The sequence below is a fragment of the Pelmatolapia mariae genome, linkage group LG12 (genome assembly GCF_036321145.2).
Source record: "Pelmatolapia mariae isolate MD_Pm_ZW linkage group LG12, Pm_UMD_F_2, whole genome shotgun sequence".
NCBI classification, from domain to species: Eukaryota; Metazoa; Chordata; class Actinopteri; order Cichliformes; family Cichlidae; genus Pelmatolapia; species Pelmatolapia mariae.
The window spans coordinates 27,982,881-28,000,960 of record NC_086237.1 but is presented as its reverse complement, the minus strand read 5'-3'; the positions used below and the strand labels follow the sequence as shown (position 1 = coordinate 28,000,960).

At 43.6% G+C, this 18,080-nt stretch overlaps 1 protein-coding gene across 1 annotated transcript in view; it reads left to right on the top strand.

Annotated features, from left to right (window-relative positions):
• The first annotated feature begins 222 nt into the window (after positions 1-222).
• ptch1 (patched 1) overlaps positions 223-18,080 on the top strand; it is a 49,795-nt gene continuing 31,937 nt past the window's right edge. Inside the window, exons 1-3 of the mRNA XM_063489241.1 lie at positions 223-748; positions 2,152-2,344; positions 17,677-17,866. Coding sequence (XP_063345311.1) covers positions 578-748; positions 2,152-2,344; positions 17,677-17,866 — 554 coding nt within the window. The 5' untranslated portion in view covers positions 223-577. The remainder of the gene's footprint in view (positions 749-2,151; positions 2,345-17,676; positions 17,867-18,080) is intronic.

Genomic DNA, 18,080 nt, shown 5'->3' with positions numbered 1-18,080 from the left:
GTGGTCTCTCTACTTTAGTGAGCTGTTGCTAAGCAGCTAATAATAGTCGTGTTTGCTGAGTAATTTCTGCCCTTCTGGAACCAATCAGATGCAAGAAACTCCTGCAATCTGACAGCCCCAGAGGCGGGATCTCGAGTATTTTTTTCCTCTTTTCACCCCTCCTCTTTCTCTGCCTCCAAATGGAGAGAGGTCTTTTTCTTCATTTCTATTGAATCTCAGAGTTGGCCGTGACGCGCGGCCCAGGGGAAGACCACATAGATGTCACCAGAATGCTACGACTATCGAGGTTTCATACCCGACAACTTGTGTATGGAAATCACTTCGCGAAGCTCGCTTTTTGAGAGAAACTTACTTTTTTAAGAGACACGGTGAATGCGGTGAAAGCGGTGGAGACCTCCGGATCACGAAATGTTGGGATGGAAGGCGCAGACTTTGACTCGCCGTCTCCAACAGGAGTATGAAGCCCTACTTCACGGGTGTGAGATCTCCGAGAGTGAAACTCTGTTCTCTTGGGATATCGCTACACGCTTTCGGGGAAATACTATAAAGTGGGAAACCATATCGCTGTCCCCGCAACATGGCCTCGGCTGGTAATGCGCCCTCCGAGCAGGAAAACAGAGACCCCGATCGGCCGAGGATAACGCGGAGGAACAGGGGGGACTATACCCGCAACACACCGCTGGATTTGGAGTATTTGCAGCGGCCGAGTTACTGCGATGCGGGCTTTGCTCTGGAGCAGATTTCAGAGGTGCTTATTTCTCATCTTGAACGGGAAAAGGCTTTGTGATGCTGCTTTCATTGTATTCGTCGAAAAGAAAAAAAAGTGGCCAAACTGTCCAGTCGCTGCTAGGTAACGGGACGGGCTGGGCACGGGGTACACAGCGGTAAGGCAAGGTTGCAGAAAAGCGCAAAGTAGTTGTGTTTGATTTCACGCGACTCTTCCGATGCAACCGGCTTATGATGAAGGATGTGCTGCAAGTTCTAAGTGCCCGTTTCCCCAGTACAAACACGCGATTGTTTCCAGTGCATCCCCAACCTAGAGCGGTCCCGCACCAGGCAAAAACATGCAGCTTTTACTCTCGCAGGCAACGCTGCCATTGACCGTTTCATAACATCCTTGCCTTTCTTTTACGCGGAGCACCCAAAGCTTTAAAGAGTTTCGGTGACACTGTCTAAACTTGGGTGACTCGTGTAAAGAGGAGGAAAGTAAAGAATCCATGTGGCTGCCCTCTTCCGTTCACAAATATTGTGATTCCTCCCCGTGATAGCTCCTTCACTTCACCGTGCAGGCCGGAACACACGAGCGGCCAGACGGGGAGAGCGCGTGTGAGTGCGTGGTGGTGGTATTTGTGGTTTTACCACATGCGCCGATTCAGGGTATTTAATATCACCGGGCGATGTGTGCGTGCAGGTTACTTCAGTAGCAATTACACTACCCCTCAAAATGTAATAGTTTCTGTCAAATGGGGAGCATGTGGTCTACAGTGCATTCAGTATTTTATTTTACTCTGTCTTTTAAGACTTATAGTCTGCTACTAACAGCAGTATTGTGCTTCCAATGGCCATTTTACATAAAGAGTAGAACAAAGACACAAGGGAGCCTGCTTAGTCTAGTTGTGGTTTGACAGTTATGTCCTGTTTACCTGTGTCTACTCTGGAGGTCCAGATGTACTTATTTTGGACTATTTATTATTGTTATTGTGGCTGTGAAATGACATGGAATGGTGGTACCTTCCCAGTGCATGTATTATGCTAAGGATTCTGATCTGACAGGACCTGTAGCTCGCACTCTGGGGAGTCCTTAGCAGTGCCCAGGATCCCCAGCAGATTTGTGGTTTTTCAGTGAATAAAGGTTAGCAGAGGGATTTAGTGGATGTGTTGGAAGATCCCAGCTCTCTGACTTTAGATCCCCAGTTGTAGGTAAATGTGCAGTCTTACTGAACAGAGAGCAGGTGGGATTCTTTGATCAAAGAGTGGCTTGTACTTTAAAACTGTAAAGGTTCTTTTAAGTGGAAACATTTATTGTTGTAGCTTATTTGCATGTATACCATAAAATCTTTTGTCTTTAACCCTACAGCCTCACCTGAGCAGGTAAGTGCGGTGCTTTGTCTGTTAACTGACAGTAACTCTGGGACTCTTGTCTTATCATAGGGGAAGGCAACTGGGAGGAAAGCACCTCTGTGGCTGAGAGCGAAGTTCCAGAGACTTTTATTTAGGCTGGGCTGTTACATTCAAAAGAACTGCGGAAAGTTTTTGGTTGTTGGCCTCATGATTTTTGGAGCTTTTGCTGTGGGCTTACGGGCAGCTAATTTGGAAACGGATGTGGAGAAGCTCTGGGTGGAAGGTAAGACACTCTTGATTATTTTGTTTTTTGACAAGCTGTGCAATTCATGATGTTTTTAAGTGTGACCTGCTGGGACTTTTCTTTATTTCAGTGCTTTTGAAACTGTTTCACTTCATATTGCATGTTTCCAAGAATTTGACACAGTTTAGTTCGGAGGAAGAAGGTTTGTTGGTGCTACTTAATGAAGTAGGTAAGGGGATTGTTTATTGTATAGGTGCTGGCAAGCACCCAAGCAAAACTTGAAAATACTTGCCTATTCCCAACACACTTAGCTTCTAAAACCGTTCTAGATGCACACATAAGATGTGCAAGGGCTGAGTGTAACTATGCTCATAAAAAGTTGTAATTAAGTTCATAAGGGGCTTTCGGGGTAGAGGAAATTTTTGTGAAAGCCGCCATTTTGTGAGATGTGTGTGAGTGTGTGTGTGTGTGTGTCTGCCTGCCTGCCTGCCCCCAGCAGTTGACTGTGTGTGGTCCCGTTTTGGACAGCTCTCAACTTTCCAAAAAGATTTGTCTCCGGCTGCAGGGAAAAAGCGGAGTGAGGGCAGGAACTCGTGTTTGCGGGGTCGATGGAACACTTGTTAGTTTTCCTTGTTTTTGAAATTCCTAAACAACTTATGAAGAGTGAAAATATATAAGGAAGAAAGAAACTGTGCATATGGGTGGTGCTTGTGGGGGGGTTTAAGGGGAAGGGGCTGAGCTTTTTTTTCCTTTCCTTTGATCCACATTCCTGCGCTTATGGGTAGAGTTGGCTGTAGGAGTCATGAATGGAGGAGCAGACTTGTTGAGAAATTGAAGTGGAGTACTGTTTGGTTATAAAAATGAATGCATTTTTTTAGCTGTGCTTGTGTGGTTTGCTTTTTTAACTTTTTTAAACCACTTTGTCTCAGGTTTAAAAAAAAAAAGTTAACAAGATCAAACACTAAAGCAAACTGATTCCTGTACAGATCAAACACCACACCTCCTGCCCGGGGTTGGCTGTTCTCCCCTTGCGTGCAGCTGCAGGGGTCTGACAGACAGCGTGTTCTTCTAATCTGCAGCGCAGGCGCAGTTGGCAACAGTTTAGGCAGAGGGGAGCCTCTTTGGGATAGGAATCCTGATTATACTCAGAGGATCGCACTGTTTTCACACCCTTTCACATGTCTGACCACGGTCGTGTATACTAAAGTGACCGGCACCTTTTGGAACTGAATATTATTGCACACTTCACAGTGCATCCTTTACTCTTACACGCAAGTGCTGAAATGAATTAGTAATATATTCATAGCTTCTTGTAATTTGTAAAAAAATGAATAAATCAAACATTTGCAGGGACCTGTCGCCGTTTTGTTGCCTGTTTGATTTAATTTTAAACGCTGTGTGGGATAAAAAATACTAAGAGCATCACTTTGGCCTGTTGTAATTTATGAGCTTTACTCTTCCATCTCATACTGCTGCCCTTCTCAAAGAACGGGGTTAGAAACATTTTGGCAAACTTTTTATTTAAAGCATATTTAAAAGGACAGCAATGAAGCCTTTTGGCTTCAAGATACATTGCAAGTGCAAACTGTAGACTTATTTCAGCTTCTTCAGAGTACTGAGGTTAAAATTACTAAAACCTATAGCTTCAGAGTTATTGATTCAGTAGGTAAACGGTCTTCTTGTTGCTTCTCAAATGTGAGAATTTTTAGATTTTCTCAGTTTCCCATTATTATTATTTTGTCTTTGCAAGGTCTGGTAACTTGTGATTTATCAGCATTTTCAGATGTTTCAGCTGATTCTGTTGCAAGTTTAGCGCTGCTGGTGTTGCATCAAATTCAGGATACTCAAACCCAGAGTGACTGTACACTTTTGTTTTGTTCCACCAATAAATTTTGGTGTTGACAGAACTGAACCTGACCTTGGCTGACACACAAGTAGTGTAGTGACCTCTGGTAGACATCTACAAAATGGTCTCATACTGGCTCACACCAAGATGCGAACCCCTGCTCGTACACAGGCTCTGACTACAAGACAGGGCTGCTGTGGTTTTCTACATCCCGATAAGTGAGGGGTTCCAGATGCTGGTAGGGAGAGATCTGTTTGTTTAGATTAGACTGCACAGCTGAGGGATAGATTAGTTCTGCCTGGACCGTGGAACGCTGTGCTGGGCCGTGCTGGGGGACTGGCCCATCGTCCGAGAGGAAAAAGAGGAGAGGACAGAGTGCCTGTTTATGTTTCATTTGGTTGGAACTGCCCCTCCGCAGGCGACCCATGGACGACCCCACGTGGAAGCTGTGTGGCCTGTGGATGCGTGCGCGCATACAATACAGCCCAGCTCCCATCAGATCTCTCAGCTCCTCCAGTGTTGACCGGAGCAACATTCACGTTTGCGATCTCATGTCGTGTCGGTCGTCACCTGCTTTCTGATAGCTGCAGAGCAGCTGAGGTCTCCGGCAGACCGCCGTTAAGTCTCTACTGCGGTTAGCTTGTAGGTCACGTGCCACAGCTTTTGCAGGGATTGTCTTTTCTCACACAGTGCTCACTCAGCACTGTTTATAAATACTCTGACACAGGAAGTTCTGTTTATTAGACAAAGTGACAGAGACCAATTGGGAGCGAGATGCATGCCTGCACGAAGACGCAGTGGTGTCAGACCTCTGAGGATGCATGGAAGTTTGGTCTTTACTTAACAATCGGGGCAAGATAGTAAGATTTTCAGTCTTGTTTTTCCCACTTAGAAAACATCAAAGTGGCCGTGGTTTCTATTTAGGGCAGATTGTATCCACACTACAGACAAGCTCTGTGTTTATATCCACTCACAGGAAATGATTAGTTCAAACAGGAAGCTGTAGTATTGTGGTGTACTGTCTCCCCACACACAATTGTGGTCTGAAGCTCTCTGTGTGCTTTCCTCAGTGTTGGAAAACATGCTCACTGGCTTGCGACCTCAGATGCATCCTCAGCTTAAACCTGAAGATCATCTAGATGATCTTGCAGTGATTAACAATAAGCCACATTCATGGAGAAGAGACATAGACGAGCGAGGAATGAGAGTCTTTTAGGTTTCCTCCTGGCTGCAAATGGAAAATGGAGCCATCCCTTGGCATTCTACGTTATGGCAAAAACAGGCCAAATTGTAAAGAAAATAGGAGCACTGCCTTGCCGCTAATTAAAACAGTATCACATAAACATTGGCCTTCCTGTAGGACAGCCCCTCTCTCTTTTGCTCCGTTTCTTTGCAGAGAGAAAGGCTGGAGATTATGGAGCTGTGCTGATTGGGAAGAGGAGACGCAGGGAGGGGATGGTTTGGAAATTGGGGCTTTTGAAGCTTGAGCTCTGGGCAAGGGTTGAAGTTGAAGCCAGGGGTGAAGCAGACGATGTGGAGCTGTGGGGTAATCGTGGCTGGAGTTTTATTTAGTCTATAGATTCAGCCTAGACTGAAGCGAGGATGAAGCGGGCATTGAGTGGCTGCATTTTGTTCTCATCACACCTCAGGATCCAGAATTGTGAATCTGTGGACCAAAGAGGTTTGATGAAGGATAAGTGAAGAGCAGTAACTGGAGGAGAAGACGGAGGCTTCATGTTAACACTGTCGACTGCTACGTAAACGGCATGTTTTTGCAGTATCGACCGATGTCAGAGTTTATTTTAACTTAGCTCTGCTCCAATCTTAAAACCACTGACATGTTGACATGGCTACACATCAGTGTTGACCTAGAAATATATTACATCCAGTCAGACACTTTGCTCCGTAATGATTGGTTAAGGAAAATTGAATCTCTTTCCCCTATGGAAACTGATTACCAAGAAGGAAAAAGAGTGTAATTGCCTGACAGTTGTGTCTGATATCAAATGTATGGCAATTATATGAAGGATTCGAGTTTAAAAAGAGCTTGTGGTCTCCAGATTTATGGCTGGGACTGGGGCACAGGGCAGTGGATTGTAGTCTCAAGGCTGCAGACTGAGGGGAGGGCCTCGGTCCCGGAGCGCTTTCTTGGGGGGCATAAGTGCAGAGGCCGGGGGCCACGGGGGTAGACCCCTGAGACCCTGAGGTCATCTTGTAGAGGCCCCACTATTTAAAACCTTACCTGATACTCACCCTGTGGCCTGGGTGCAGAGTGAAGACTCACAGCAGAAGTGGGAGGGGGGGTGGAAGAACTGCAGCAAAGGTCGCAGCTGTCACCAGTCACTGTTTGTATATGTTCACGTGCGGGCATGTCGCATGTGTATGCCTACTGTATAATAGAGCGCCTCAGTGCCAGCTGTTTTGTTTTGAGTTTGCACTCTTTTCTCATTGTGTGATGATTCAGTTTTGTGAGTTTCTGATCAAACTTTTAAAATCTCTTCTCCAGCAGAGGGCAGTGAATCTATTTTTTATTTAATCTCTGAATTACTGTATAATAATTTTATGTCAAATAAATATCTAAGTGCAAGAACAGTGCACATCATCATTCCAGCTTCAACGACAGAATACACTTGAAGGAGCGACATGTCACAGACGGAGTAATTTCAAAGTCATACTGCAGAAATTTCACAATTTAATTTCCTTTTAAATTGAAAAAGGAGCGCCTTTAGCTTGTCCCTGAAATCAGTATGGTAACAGTTACAGTGGTGCCAGGCTATGTTTGTTTGGAGCCTGATTTAAGGTTTCAAAATCCAGTCTGATAGGATCAAATGTTGTTGTTGTTATTTTGTTTTTTTTCTAAAGCCATTCCTTTGCCCGTTCCTCCGTGTCTGTTTTGTATCTAGTATGATTAAGAACTGAGTCAACAGAGCTGGTGGTTGTTTTGTTGTTTTGCTGGTAATGGCAGTGGAAAAGGGTGCAGTATAATGTTAAGTGCATGCAGAAGAAGCCTTGACATCCTTTTTTGTGGAGGAGGAGGAGTGCCCTGAATGTGGTGTCTCCACTGAGAGGATTGTGGTTTGCATGGCTGAATTATTCAGCTTTTGATGTGTATACAAGCATAGATACATGCATGGGTGCATGTGCACACACACATGTACGCAGAAAGAGGCTTTGGAGTTTTGGTTCTGTGAATGAGTGGGTGGTTGAGCAGGGTTGGCATGCCAGTCTATTTTGGTAGTATCTTTTTTTCCCTTTATCTTTCTTTTTCTCTCTTTCCCTTTCACTCTTTCTCTCACACTACACCTCCTGCAGCTTTCTTTCAGCAGCAGCAGCAAGCGATCAAACATACAAACGCCCCCCCCCACACGCAATATTTCTCCCTAGTTAGCGCGGCATACACGACATAGAGTCATCTATTCTTCTCTCCTCATCAGTTTCGCTCCCTGACATCAAATGTATACAGTGATACTCAAACGTGAGCGCACCTACACATGCGCGCTTTTTCCAAACTGCACTCTGCTGAGTTTGTGTTTATCAGTTCACTACAAACATGATTAAACCCCTCTATAAGGAATAACATTCCAGTGTGTTGTGTTAAACTTTACGAGTTGATGAAAAGTGCAGGCTGGCTGGTGAGGGATTTAGTGTGGGGAAACATTGCGCCTCTGGTACTGTACACAGACTCGCTGCGCTGTTTTCTCAAGCTAGCGTTTGAAAACAGCTTTGTGTATATTAGGCCTACCTGGCAAAAGTGAATGTGAAATAACATTTAAAAATTTGCTCGTCAAGCGTTCCCCGCGTGTGTGCGGGCGTGTGTGTGTGTGTGTGTGTGCGTGCTCCCAAGGCAAGCATGCTCCCATTCACAAACAACATCCTGAGATACCTCCAAGCACTCTGTTTACATTTTGCATTCTTTCAGGCGCTCTTATTCAAAAACCAGAGCCCTGCGAATGACCGACCACAGGAGACTGTGGAGAGAATTACCCTCCCCCTCTACCTCCCTCGCTCTCTCTCTCTTCTGTTCTTCTCTTTTCCGCTCTGCCAGAAAGGTCTCTCTCTTTACCCGAGCCTCCTTTCCCCCCCTCCTGCCCCCCACCCTCCCACCACCACCACCACCACCACTCCCCCGTCCCTGGCTGGAGAGAGAGTGGCCTCAGAATGCCAGATGTATTACAGAGTGAGCCACGGCAATGTAAACACTCAGCCCTGCCATGAGAGCAGGGTGGTCTGGCCTCCCTCCTTCCCTTCCCTCCCCTCCCCTTCGCCTCCTCTCCCTCCCTCTTCCCCTTTCCTCTGTTCCCTCCCTCACAGCGATGACTGCCAGAAGGGTGGAGAAACACCCTTCTGTACAAAACAGCAGAGGGAGAGTGTGTGTGTGCGTGTGTCTGTGTGTGTGATGTGTGTTGGAGAGGAGACTGAGTGAGGGAAGAAGCAAGAGTATAGTAGCAGTAGTGTGTTTGTGTTTTGGCTGCAGTGCCTACCGTACGCTAGGAAAGAGAGATTGGGGTGTGGATTGATGCTTCTCAGACTGCAGAGCAGAGAAATTTTCTCGCTAACATTTCCAACTGTGTGTGTGTGTATGTGTGTATTTTTTTAATTATTTTTTTTAGCCCCTCTGGCACACCACAGTTACATACGTAGCTGTATATTTCATTGCAATTCCTGCAGCACGTCGTCATAGAATCTGGCAACCACGGCAGTTACACAAGTACCACACATGCACATGCAAGACATAAAGATACAAAGATAACATTTCCTCTGTCAGATGATTGAAAAGTTAGGAGCTCCAGATTGAATCAGCATGCAACTGAGTGAAATCGTCTCTTGCACTGTAACCTATCTGCATAAAGAGCACTGGGTGTTATAAAGACCATGTTTACACTTAAACATTTTCTACTTCATTGTTCCCTGGCATGTGCACTACTCCAGTGTTTTTGGACCTGTGCATTTGTCCATTTTATTATTTGCTCACCCACCTTAGGTTGCAGAGGGTCTAGGGCCTACTGGAGCTGACACAGAGCAATAAGTATTGCTTATAGTACATTGGACGGGTTTCAAGTCCATCACAGGAGCCCAGAAATGGGAAGCTTTTGTATACTTCTAATGCTCTTTAAGTTTGGACACCACTGTGCTGTCTTTCAGTCTGAACTCTTCCTATCATACTGGGTTTTATCAGTCACTATGTGTCATTCTCTATTTTGTCACTCACCCCCATTGCATGACCCTCTTCCAGAAGAAAACAAAAAAAATCAGGAAATCTGTCTTGACTGTCAGCAGTTAATTCAGCAAGAAGAACAAATTGCAGGTGTTTTCTAGTATAGTCTGTGTCTATACTAGCGCTGATTTCTAGCTAGCTACACATTGACTGTGTGTGCGAATGATCATTTAATATGTATTTCTAGGCTTTTTATAATGGATTGAGATTGTTTTTGGTTTAAAAACAACACTTATAGTGACAAAGGTAGCTGAATGCACGGGTTCAATATTTAGGTTAGATGCACATCATATATCTTCCATCTTCTTGTTTCAAAATAACTATTTCATGCACATTTACAGTTGTTTTATAGTTGATGTATTTACTATGTGAATTATTAATACATACATTGTAAATGTATATGTTCATTCAAAAATGTATGAATTTCACCAAATAACATGTTTGAAAAGAGCTCATCTTTGTCACTACAGACCCTAATACCTGAAATGTGATCCATGTAAACCATAAACACTTTGCCTCAAAATAAAGGGACCAGTGCTCTCACTATAATCTGCCCTTCTGTAAAAGTTTGGCTCTGTTTGTTGGGCAGACCTATACATAACAGAATGGAGTATAAACAACCACCATTTGCTGGATTTATAAACTAGATGATAATTGCCATTAACAAAAAAAGAGAAATGTTTAATTCTTCATAGATAGTTGTAGTGCATTTCACTCTTACCTTTGTCAGGCACAAAGTGATGGATACATCCCAGAAAGCTGCACGAGCAAGCAAGACACAGACGGTCCATGAGATGCCCTGAACGCAAAAATGAGATCACCCCTTATCCAAATAACCTCAACATCCTGTCTGTTTTAAACTTGGTGGGTGCACTGCTGGGAATCTGAGCAAGTCAGATTCCCAGCAGTGCACTAAGTTTGCCCATGTTTAAAACAGACTGGGCGACTGGTTGTTGTGATGAGTGCAGAACAGATGCAAGTTCAGAGGTTCCTTGATTTATTAGTAAGATGGAATAACAGTTGAATTATGAGGGTGGTAACCATGAATCTCAAAAAACAAATACAGATTCTGTTGGTTTTTCTTTGTCTTACTTTCATACTGTTTCTGTGTCCTTTATTGCACACTCAAGAATGTGTGGTTTTCTTTATGGGATACCTGAAATCATTGACCATCTTTACAGGAAATGACAAAGAGATAGCTAGTTGAGATTGGTTGTTGAGGCTCATGTCACGGTCTGTTATGGTTTGGTTGTGGGCCAATCACAAGGCTGTAAATGCAGCAAGAGGACGAGACTCACCTGGCTTAAATTTGACAGGCACTGCAGAAGAATAGAGAATGTGATTTTTTTCCCTGTCCTGGAGTCTTTTTTTTTTCTTCATTATCACACACCTGAGAATGCAGAATTTTTGCTGCAGTTTAATTGGACATTATCTGGTCTTTACCTGCCAGCTTCCTAGTACAAAGTACGTGTGCTTTCAGATTTTACAGATGTGTGAAACCACACAATTATCACCGGCATTCACCGCTAGTGAGTGAGCGTAACGTGTGGTGCATCTTTCGCATTGCATTCAAGCAGGTCCCTCTATAAAACCAAACAGAATATTTACAGTTTTATGAAGCAGACAACTGTAGAAAATAACTCAGTTTGATTCTCTAAGAATTGTACAGAATTCATGGGTAAAATCGGCTAGACTTTATCAGAGTAAGAGGTGTACTATCGCTGAAGAGTTTATAAAGCTTTCACGTCACTTTAGTGATGGTGGCTTCAGATCTGCCATGTCTGTTTGGCTGCATTGTGACATCACTTTTAATTGAACTACAAACCACTGCATGCACACATGCTACAAAAACAGACTTTCTGTCAATGTTTTCTTCCCCAACTACTCTTTCCACAGCTCTCTGAATCCATTGGCACTGAATAGGATTTTTTTTTTTTCGTGGGGGGTGGGAGAGGCGAGAGAGGGACCTGAATGAAGGCAGCAACGTGGAAGAATCTGCCCATTGAGGAGTGTGTGAATGTACACCTCGGGCCCAGGGGAAGCTGCATTGGGAGCCAGCCGACTGCTAAATACACCCATTTTAGGGGCTGCAGAGGCCGGACAGGTGATTAGCATAATCAGGGGAGAGGGGAGCTATACATATGGTAATGCAGTAGTTGGGGAGTGAGTTTTGGTGGTATGGGTGGGGATTCTGGGGGCAGTGGTTGGCAGCTGGGGTGTGTCGGGGGTTGGAGTGTTTCGGGGGTGCGCTGCTGCATGAGGAGACACTCGGCTACAGCTGCCAGTCCAAGGACTTCCAATCTCCGTTTTGTCACTCTCTCCTTTTTTTTCCTCATTTTTTTATTTCACAGTTTTCCGCTCTTGACCACGATTGTTTTACACTCCCCTCTCTGTGTGGCAGCCCCCTCTTCTTATAAGCTGACAGGAGGGAGGGAAAGAGAGAGCAAGGGAGGGAGAGCAGTACAAGTGAGGGGAACTCACCACGGGTCAGATAGGGTCTCGGCTCCCAGTAAGGCCTTTCACCACATATTTGTGGCTGTGTGCACACCTGCATTGCAGAGTGAACATTCGAAACTGCTGTTAATGCTCTGTGGATTGCTGTGCGTGCTGCTGCAGTGAGCGCTCCTTCTCCTGCTCGCAAAGTTGTTCTGAGCCTTTTGCATCTCTTTACACACTGGCATCTCCTTTGCCAGTTCCTGCCTCTCTTTTTCCTCTCATCAAACCCTGTCCTCAAATTCTGTGTGCTTCTGGATTAAAGCCTTGACTTCTTTCTTGCTTGTTCCTGTGGCGGGCTGATCATAATCTTGTGCCCGCCTGCAGTTCAACAATTCTCTAACAGATTTTGACAGTGCTTTGACAGAAATCTGTGGCACTTTTTTTTTTCACCTAGCTGCAGCTAAATATTTTAGATCGGTGTATAAAGTGATAAACAAATGCATTCTAGCATAGATCTGTTGATGTTTATCTACTTTTATTGAGAGGGTCTGTCACATTGCAGTGATGATATCCTACAGAAAATGGGAGCAGCAGAAAATCTAAGAAAAAAGATCAACTCAGAGCCGTGGCAGCAGATGGATAAGAGAAAGCAGACAAATGGTGGAGGACAGAAACAGGTGGGGTCCTCTTAGTGATCAAAGCAGGTGATTGACAGTAGCAGCTGAATGGGAGACAAACAGGAAGTAGGAGAGGTCACTGGACAGACCTACTGTGGGAAACTACCTGAGCAGTGCGACCAGGAGCAGATACCAAGCAAGTTCAAATAAATGACCAAGATAGCCAAGTAACAGATGCATTTTTATTATATCAGTATATCCTCTCTTTCCAAACCTCATGAGAAAGTTTGAAATCAGCCATAGTCTAAATAGCCCTGTTATTAGATTTATGGGGTATTTCTACAAAACTATGTCTTAAACATAACTGAACTACCAATGAGAAAAAGATGACCTCGTGTCCAAAGGCATGGAGTTAAAGATGAAATATTCTTATCATTTTAAAAAAAGACAAATGTTTTTATTGTCTCTTGTGCAATTTTATGTTGACAGACAAAAAGAAAGGAAGAGTTATATAATTTTTCTCTGTACTCCTCAAACTTTGCCTCAGGATTTAGGACTCCTATAGCCCAAGGCTGCCTCTAAGCACCTGCCTGAAAGTTTAAAGGAGTGTTGCTAGAAAACTGCAAAGGTTTTGTAGGTCGCTGTTTTTTTGCAGTTTGTAATATAATAAGAAATGGCAGTATACAGAACCAGTGGAGATCAAGTAACAAACTTTGACAAGAGTACTGCAAATGGGATTGCTAAAACAGAAAATGAAAACCATCGTCTCACTCCTAAACCTACAGGAGGATTTGGCAAACTGCTCTACTGCCTACATTACTTTAGTGTCAGAAGTTCTGGATGTTGTTATGGACTGAAAATTTTCTTATCACTGACTGAGCATCTCCACGAAGAAGTCTTCACCCCTGACTAAGTGGTCAGACCAAGAAAGACTCTTGGTAGGAAGAAAACCACCATTTAAGAATTCTGCAGAACGGTTCCTCTTCCTCAGATCCAAGTATTAACACAATAATGTTTCAAGTTCGCAGTCCTGTTGACTTCACTTCTTGGTTTTCACTCTGGCTTATATCATCCCCTGTGAGACCTGCTATGAATAGGTGTGTGCCCGTGCTCAGTGTGTTGAATTAATTCACTTAGGACAAAAGTTAAGATAAGGTTCTCAGTATGTAGGTAAATGGGATATTTATGTTATAGTTCTTTAATAATTGAACAGAAAATACCAAAATGTCTTTATAGGAGATTATAGGTTGATTCATTAGAAAGAAAAAGGTTAATAATATCAATCTTTTAATACCAGCTTATGGAAAAATTGAAAGCACAACTTGAAAAACCACAGTAAGGTACAAAGAACCTTTCATACCTTTCCAAATATTAATTAAGTACCAGTATTGCTAAACTCCAGAGAAACCCAAAATATCAAGCTCTTGTATGAAAGCATCATTTTTCTGTCTCATGCAACAGGTGTCACTTCCCAAGTTTAAAAGATCTTTTCAGTGTAAATCAACTTAAATGTGATTTTCTTTACACAACTTTTAAAGCAGCTTTTAAAGTACATGCCGTTGTAGTTTCATGGGGTGGTCGTCTCTTTATCCCTTAATAATACTGGAGGTTCAGATTTTGGGAGGTCGCTGTAGACTTGGTAGCAGTGAGATGACCTGGCTTTGGGGGGCTTCCTCTTCACCATAGGGGGTGCCTGCTGGGATGGAGGGCTAATCCAGCTAATCCGTTCTCTGCAAACAGACACACACACACCCACACTCACACACAGAGACGTGTTCAGCCACATGCAAATACATATAATACATTATGTGACAAATCTTTAAGTAGTGGAGCAGGTCAGGTGTTTCAGACGATTTATTAATAGATGTGTAAATATGTTCAGGTGTACACTGAGCATAATTTCGATTGGAATTATACCAGCATCACTCACAGTTGCAGGAGTGGTGTGCCGCCCGTGGTGCGTGTTCTCTTGGAAAGTTATGGGCTGCTTCCGTTGTCAGACATAAGAGATGTGCTGGGGTGGGGACAAGCTGTTGTGTGTTGCATGGAAAGGAGAGAAAGTTGGCGAAAGGATATGGGGGGTGGTCTGGCTTTGACAGAGGGGCCGGGCTGATTGCCATCATGATCTGGCCAATCACGGTGTAGAGCTGAATAGAGCAAAGAGAGAGAGAAAATGAGAATGAGGAGGGGGCGTTCAGATCTGAAAGGAGGAAGGGGGTGATGTCAGTTCCTTAGAAACCTACTTTCTCTCCTTTGGTGCCCGCCACCCCCCACCATTCCTCTACTTTGAGAATAGGGGGACCAGGGGTTAATGTTATGCAACATGCTGAATACCCACACCGAGGGCTCCACTACAGTGACAAGCATAGGCCGCTTCTCTTCTCTTCTCTTCTCTTCTCTTCTCTTCTCTTCTCTTCTCTTCTCTTCTTTTCTCTTCTCTTCTTCTAAGGTTTTTGGTTTCGTTTGTCAATCATTAATAACTAATAACTCGTACACTACAAACCCATGTAGTCAACAGTGCGCACTAACTCAGTAAAAATAAATACGTACATGATTAGCTAAATAACTAACTAGTCATATGCTGCTGATTACTTTGATTAGCAGTTTGATCTATTACAAGTCAGAAAATAATAAAATATTTCTGTCACAAGTTTCTGGAGCCTAAGTTCATGAACACAGGTGAAGAAACTGGACTTTTGAAAACCAGAAAGCAGCTTGCTGATTCCAGTTCTGTCAGAACATATTAAGTGGTGTGATTTATTGGAATGAAAGCATTTTGGCTCAAAACCAGTTGATGGATAGTACAATTTGACTTAATCAGACTCTCTTAATTATCTATTTTGGATGTGTACTTTTCATGTCACTCTAAAACATTACAAATGGTTTTTGTTTTCGTAAGAGACCGAGGCCGGTAAGGGGAGGGATTGAAAATTATTTCCACTTTGTTTTGGTCTCAGCAGCTGAGCCTGGAGCGGGACACCTTCAAGATATCAACACATGCTGGGGTCAACCAGTTTTCTTAGGAGAAGGAATATGGGAATATGTGTCATTGAAGAAACACAGCTGTGTGTTCACGCACACTCGTGTGCACATGCTTGCACGTATGCTGAGTGTGTGCGCACACACATACATGTTTTCTTGGTCCAGCTGGGGTGTTAATTTCACCCCAAGGCTGTGTGAGTGTTGACCCCAAAACTTTGTAACCTCGTGAAGTGTGGAATTCTCGAAGCCTGAGGCTGTAATGTGCTGTTTCCTGTAGCGGGAGAGTACATTCCTTTGACTTGTCCCATTCCTCGCTGCTTGCTGTAAACTCAGGATCTTTGGGTGGCAGTCCACGACTTGGAAAGTGTTCAAAACAGACAGTGGGTTCTTTCTAAACTTGATCCTCCCATCCCCCCCTGCCATCTCCACACGTGTAGAAGGGTATTGACTGATGGATGCACCTTTTTCCGTATACCCGTGTTTCCGTTGTCCCCTCCTGGCAGTGCACTTAAACCAAGCCTCAGGCTAGCATTGCCTTTGAGCGTTGAGTGTATCAGACAAGCCGACTTGTTAGTGCGCTGTCAGTGTGCGTCAGATCTTAATCAGTTCCATGCGCTTTCCTTTGAAGGGAGGGCTGGTGTAACGGACCTCTGTAGCTGGCCTAGCAGTGGAAAGCATGTCGCTCCAGTTAGCCTAGGCCTGCTATTAATGATGAGCATTATAAACATGCATTCAGACAGGTTCAGATAGGAATGCTGTTTGAGTCCAGAAAAAAAGAAATCAAATGTGTTTTCCTAATGCCCCAAGACATGGCCCCTCTCTCCCTTTTCCCTTGGTCTGACTGGGTGGTCCAGCCCAGCGGAACAGGCATGCTTATGTTCAACTTTAATGCCATTACAGTAGACTAAAAATATTCAATCCATGCCCACTGTTACACGGATTGAGCAGAATTGTTAAATTGGATTAAGGCATAATAAAATGTTACAGATTTTTCACACAGTCGGCTCTCTCACTGGAGAGTTTTCTTGTTTTGTGTATGTGTGTGGCTGGGTGACCAAGTGAAATAAGATGAGTATAAATTGCTCGAGGTTTCACTGAGCGTTTAGTCATTAATGACTGAACGGCTCAAATCATCAGCTCGTAAATTAGACACAGACACACCAAACTGGGGGATGCATATGAAGACACGTGAATCTTAAACCTGAACACAAAACGTAAACAATTCTGGTACTTTTTTAAAATTTAATTTGCCTTATAATTTTGCCCATCCTTGTATGCCCGCATTTGTTTGCATGCATGTGTGTGTTTATGTGTGTGCGTGTGTGTTTGTGAGGGATACTTTGCCAGACTTTCCTTGGATGTACTTGGGTGGAGCTGGGCAGCTAAAGGGTCTGAAAGGCTGCTTTTGTAGCTCGGGCTAGCTCAGGGCTCAGAGCGCACGCACAGGGCTTAGTCCCACCACGATACTGGGAGCAAAGCCTGGAAGACAGCCTCTCTCTATCAAACACACACACACTAGTGTTACACACACATGCAGACAACGTGTTTTGGCGCTGCTGACAAGTTAGCAAATTTGAGGAGAAACACTGAGCTGTTTGTAAAATGTGGATTTGTTGAGGTGATGCTGCTTTTGTGGATTCAAAGGACTTGGGATGTTTGCCATTGTAGTGTTACAGGCTCACTGTGAGGAAAGTGCTTTTATTTAAGATACAAGTCAGATAATGTCACAGACAGGCTGTGATGTCTTTGGGTCTGCTTTGCAGAACGAGCAGGGGATCACTTGTGTGAGTCACAGACTTTATAGCACACCGTGCTGTTTGTGTGTGTGCAAGATGTCCTGTGTTAAAGGCTCATTATTATTATTATTATTATTATTATTATTATTATTATTATTATTATTATTATTATTATCTTGTAGTTTAGAGCAAAATAATGCATTAAAATAAAAAAGTATGCATGATCTGGAATGGATCTGGTAGTAGTGTGATGTTTTCTACACAGCTGTACTCCTGTTTTACATGAAGAACCAGAAGGAAAGTCAGTGTTTTAATCTTTACTGTGTTTATATTTTGCAGGTATTTGTGCCTTTGTGTCAGAAAAACACAGACTTTTTAAGCACATATTCAAAGCCAGCACAATTCTGGCCCCTAACCCTTACATGCAGTTTTTCTTAACCTTTAACTTTACTAAATAAGATTTTGTGAATCAAATGCAATAAGGGTCTGGATGTTTTCACAAAAGCCTTAAATATGTAACTTCACTCTTCTTTGTCCAGTTGGCGGGCGTGTGAACCAGGAACTCAAGTATACAAGACAGAAGATAGGCGAGGAGGCCATGTTTAACCCTCAGCTGATGATCCAGACGCCGCGGGAGGAGGGAGCCAATGTTCTAACTGTGGAGGCGCTCCTGCAGCACCTGGATTCAGCTATCCGAGCCAGCAGAGTTCATGTTTACCTTTATAACAGGTAACTTACTATTCCATAACTGCCTCTGTTCGAGTCGTGCCTCTTGTCATTTTGTATTTAAGGATCATGTTTTTCAATTCTGGACAAGTTAATTCAAGTTTAATATCTTTAGTCCAATAACGGTATCTGGCTTCCTCTTTATTCTAACACAGTGGCCAGTAATCTGTGAGTGTAGCCCTGTTATAGCTCTGCCAGTCCAGGTATAAATTCTCTT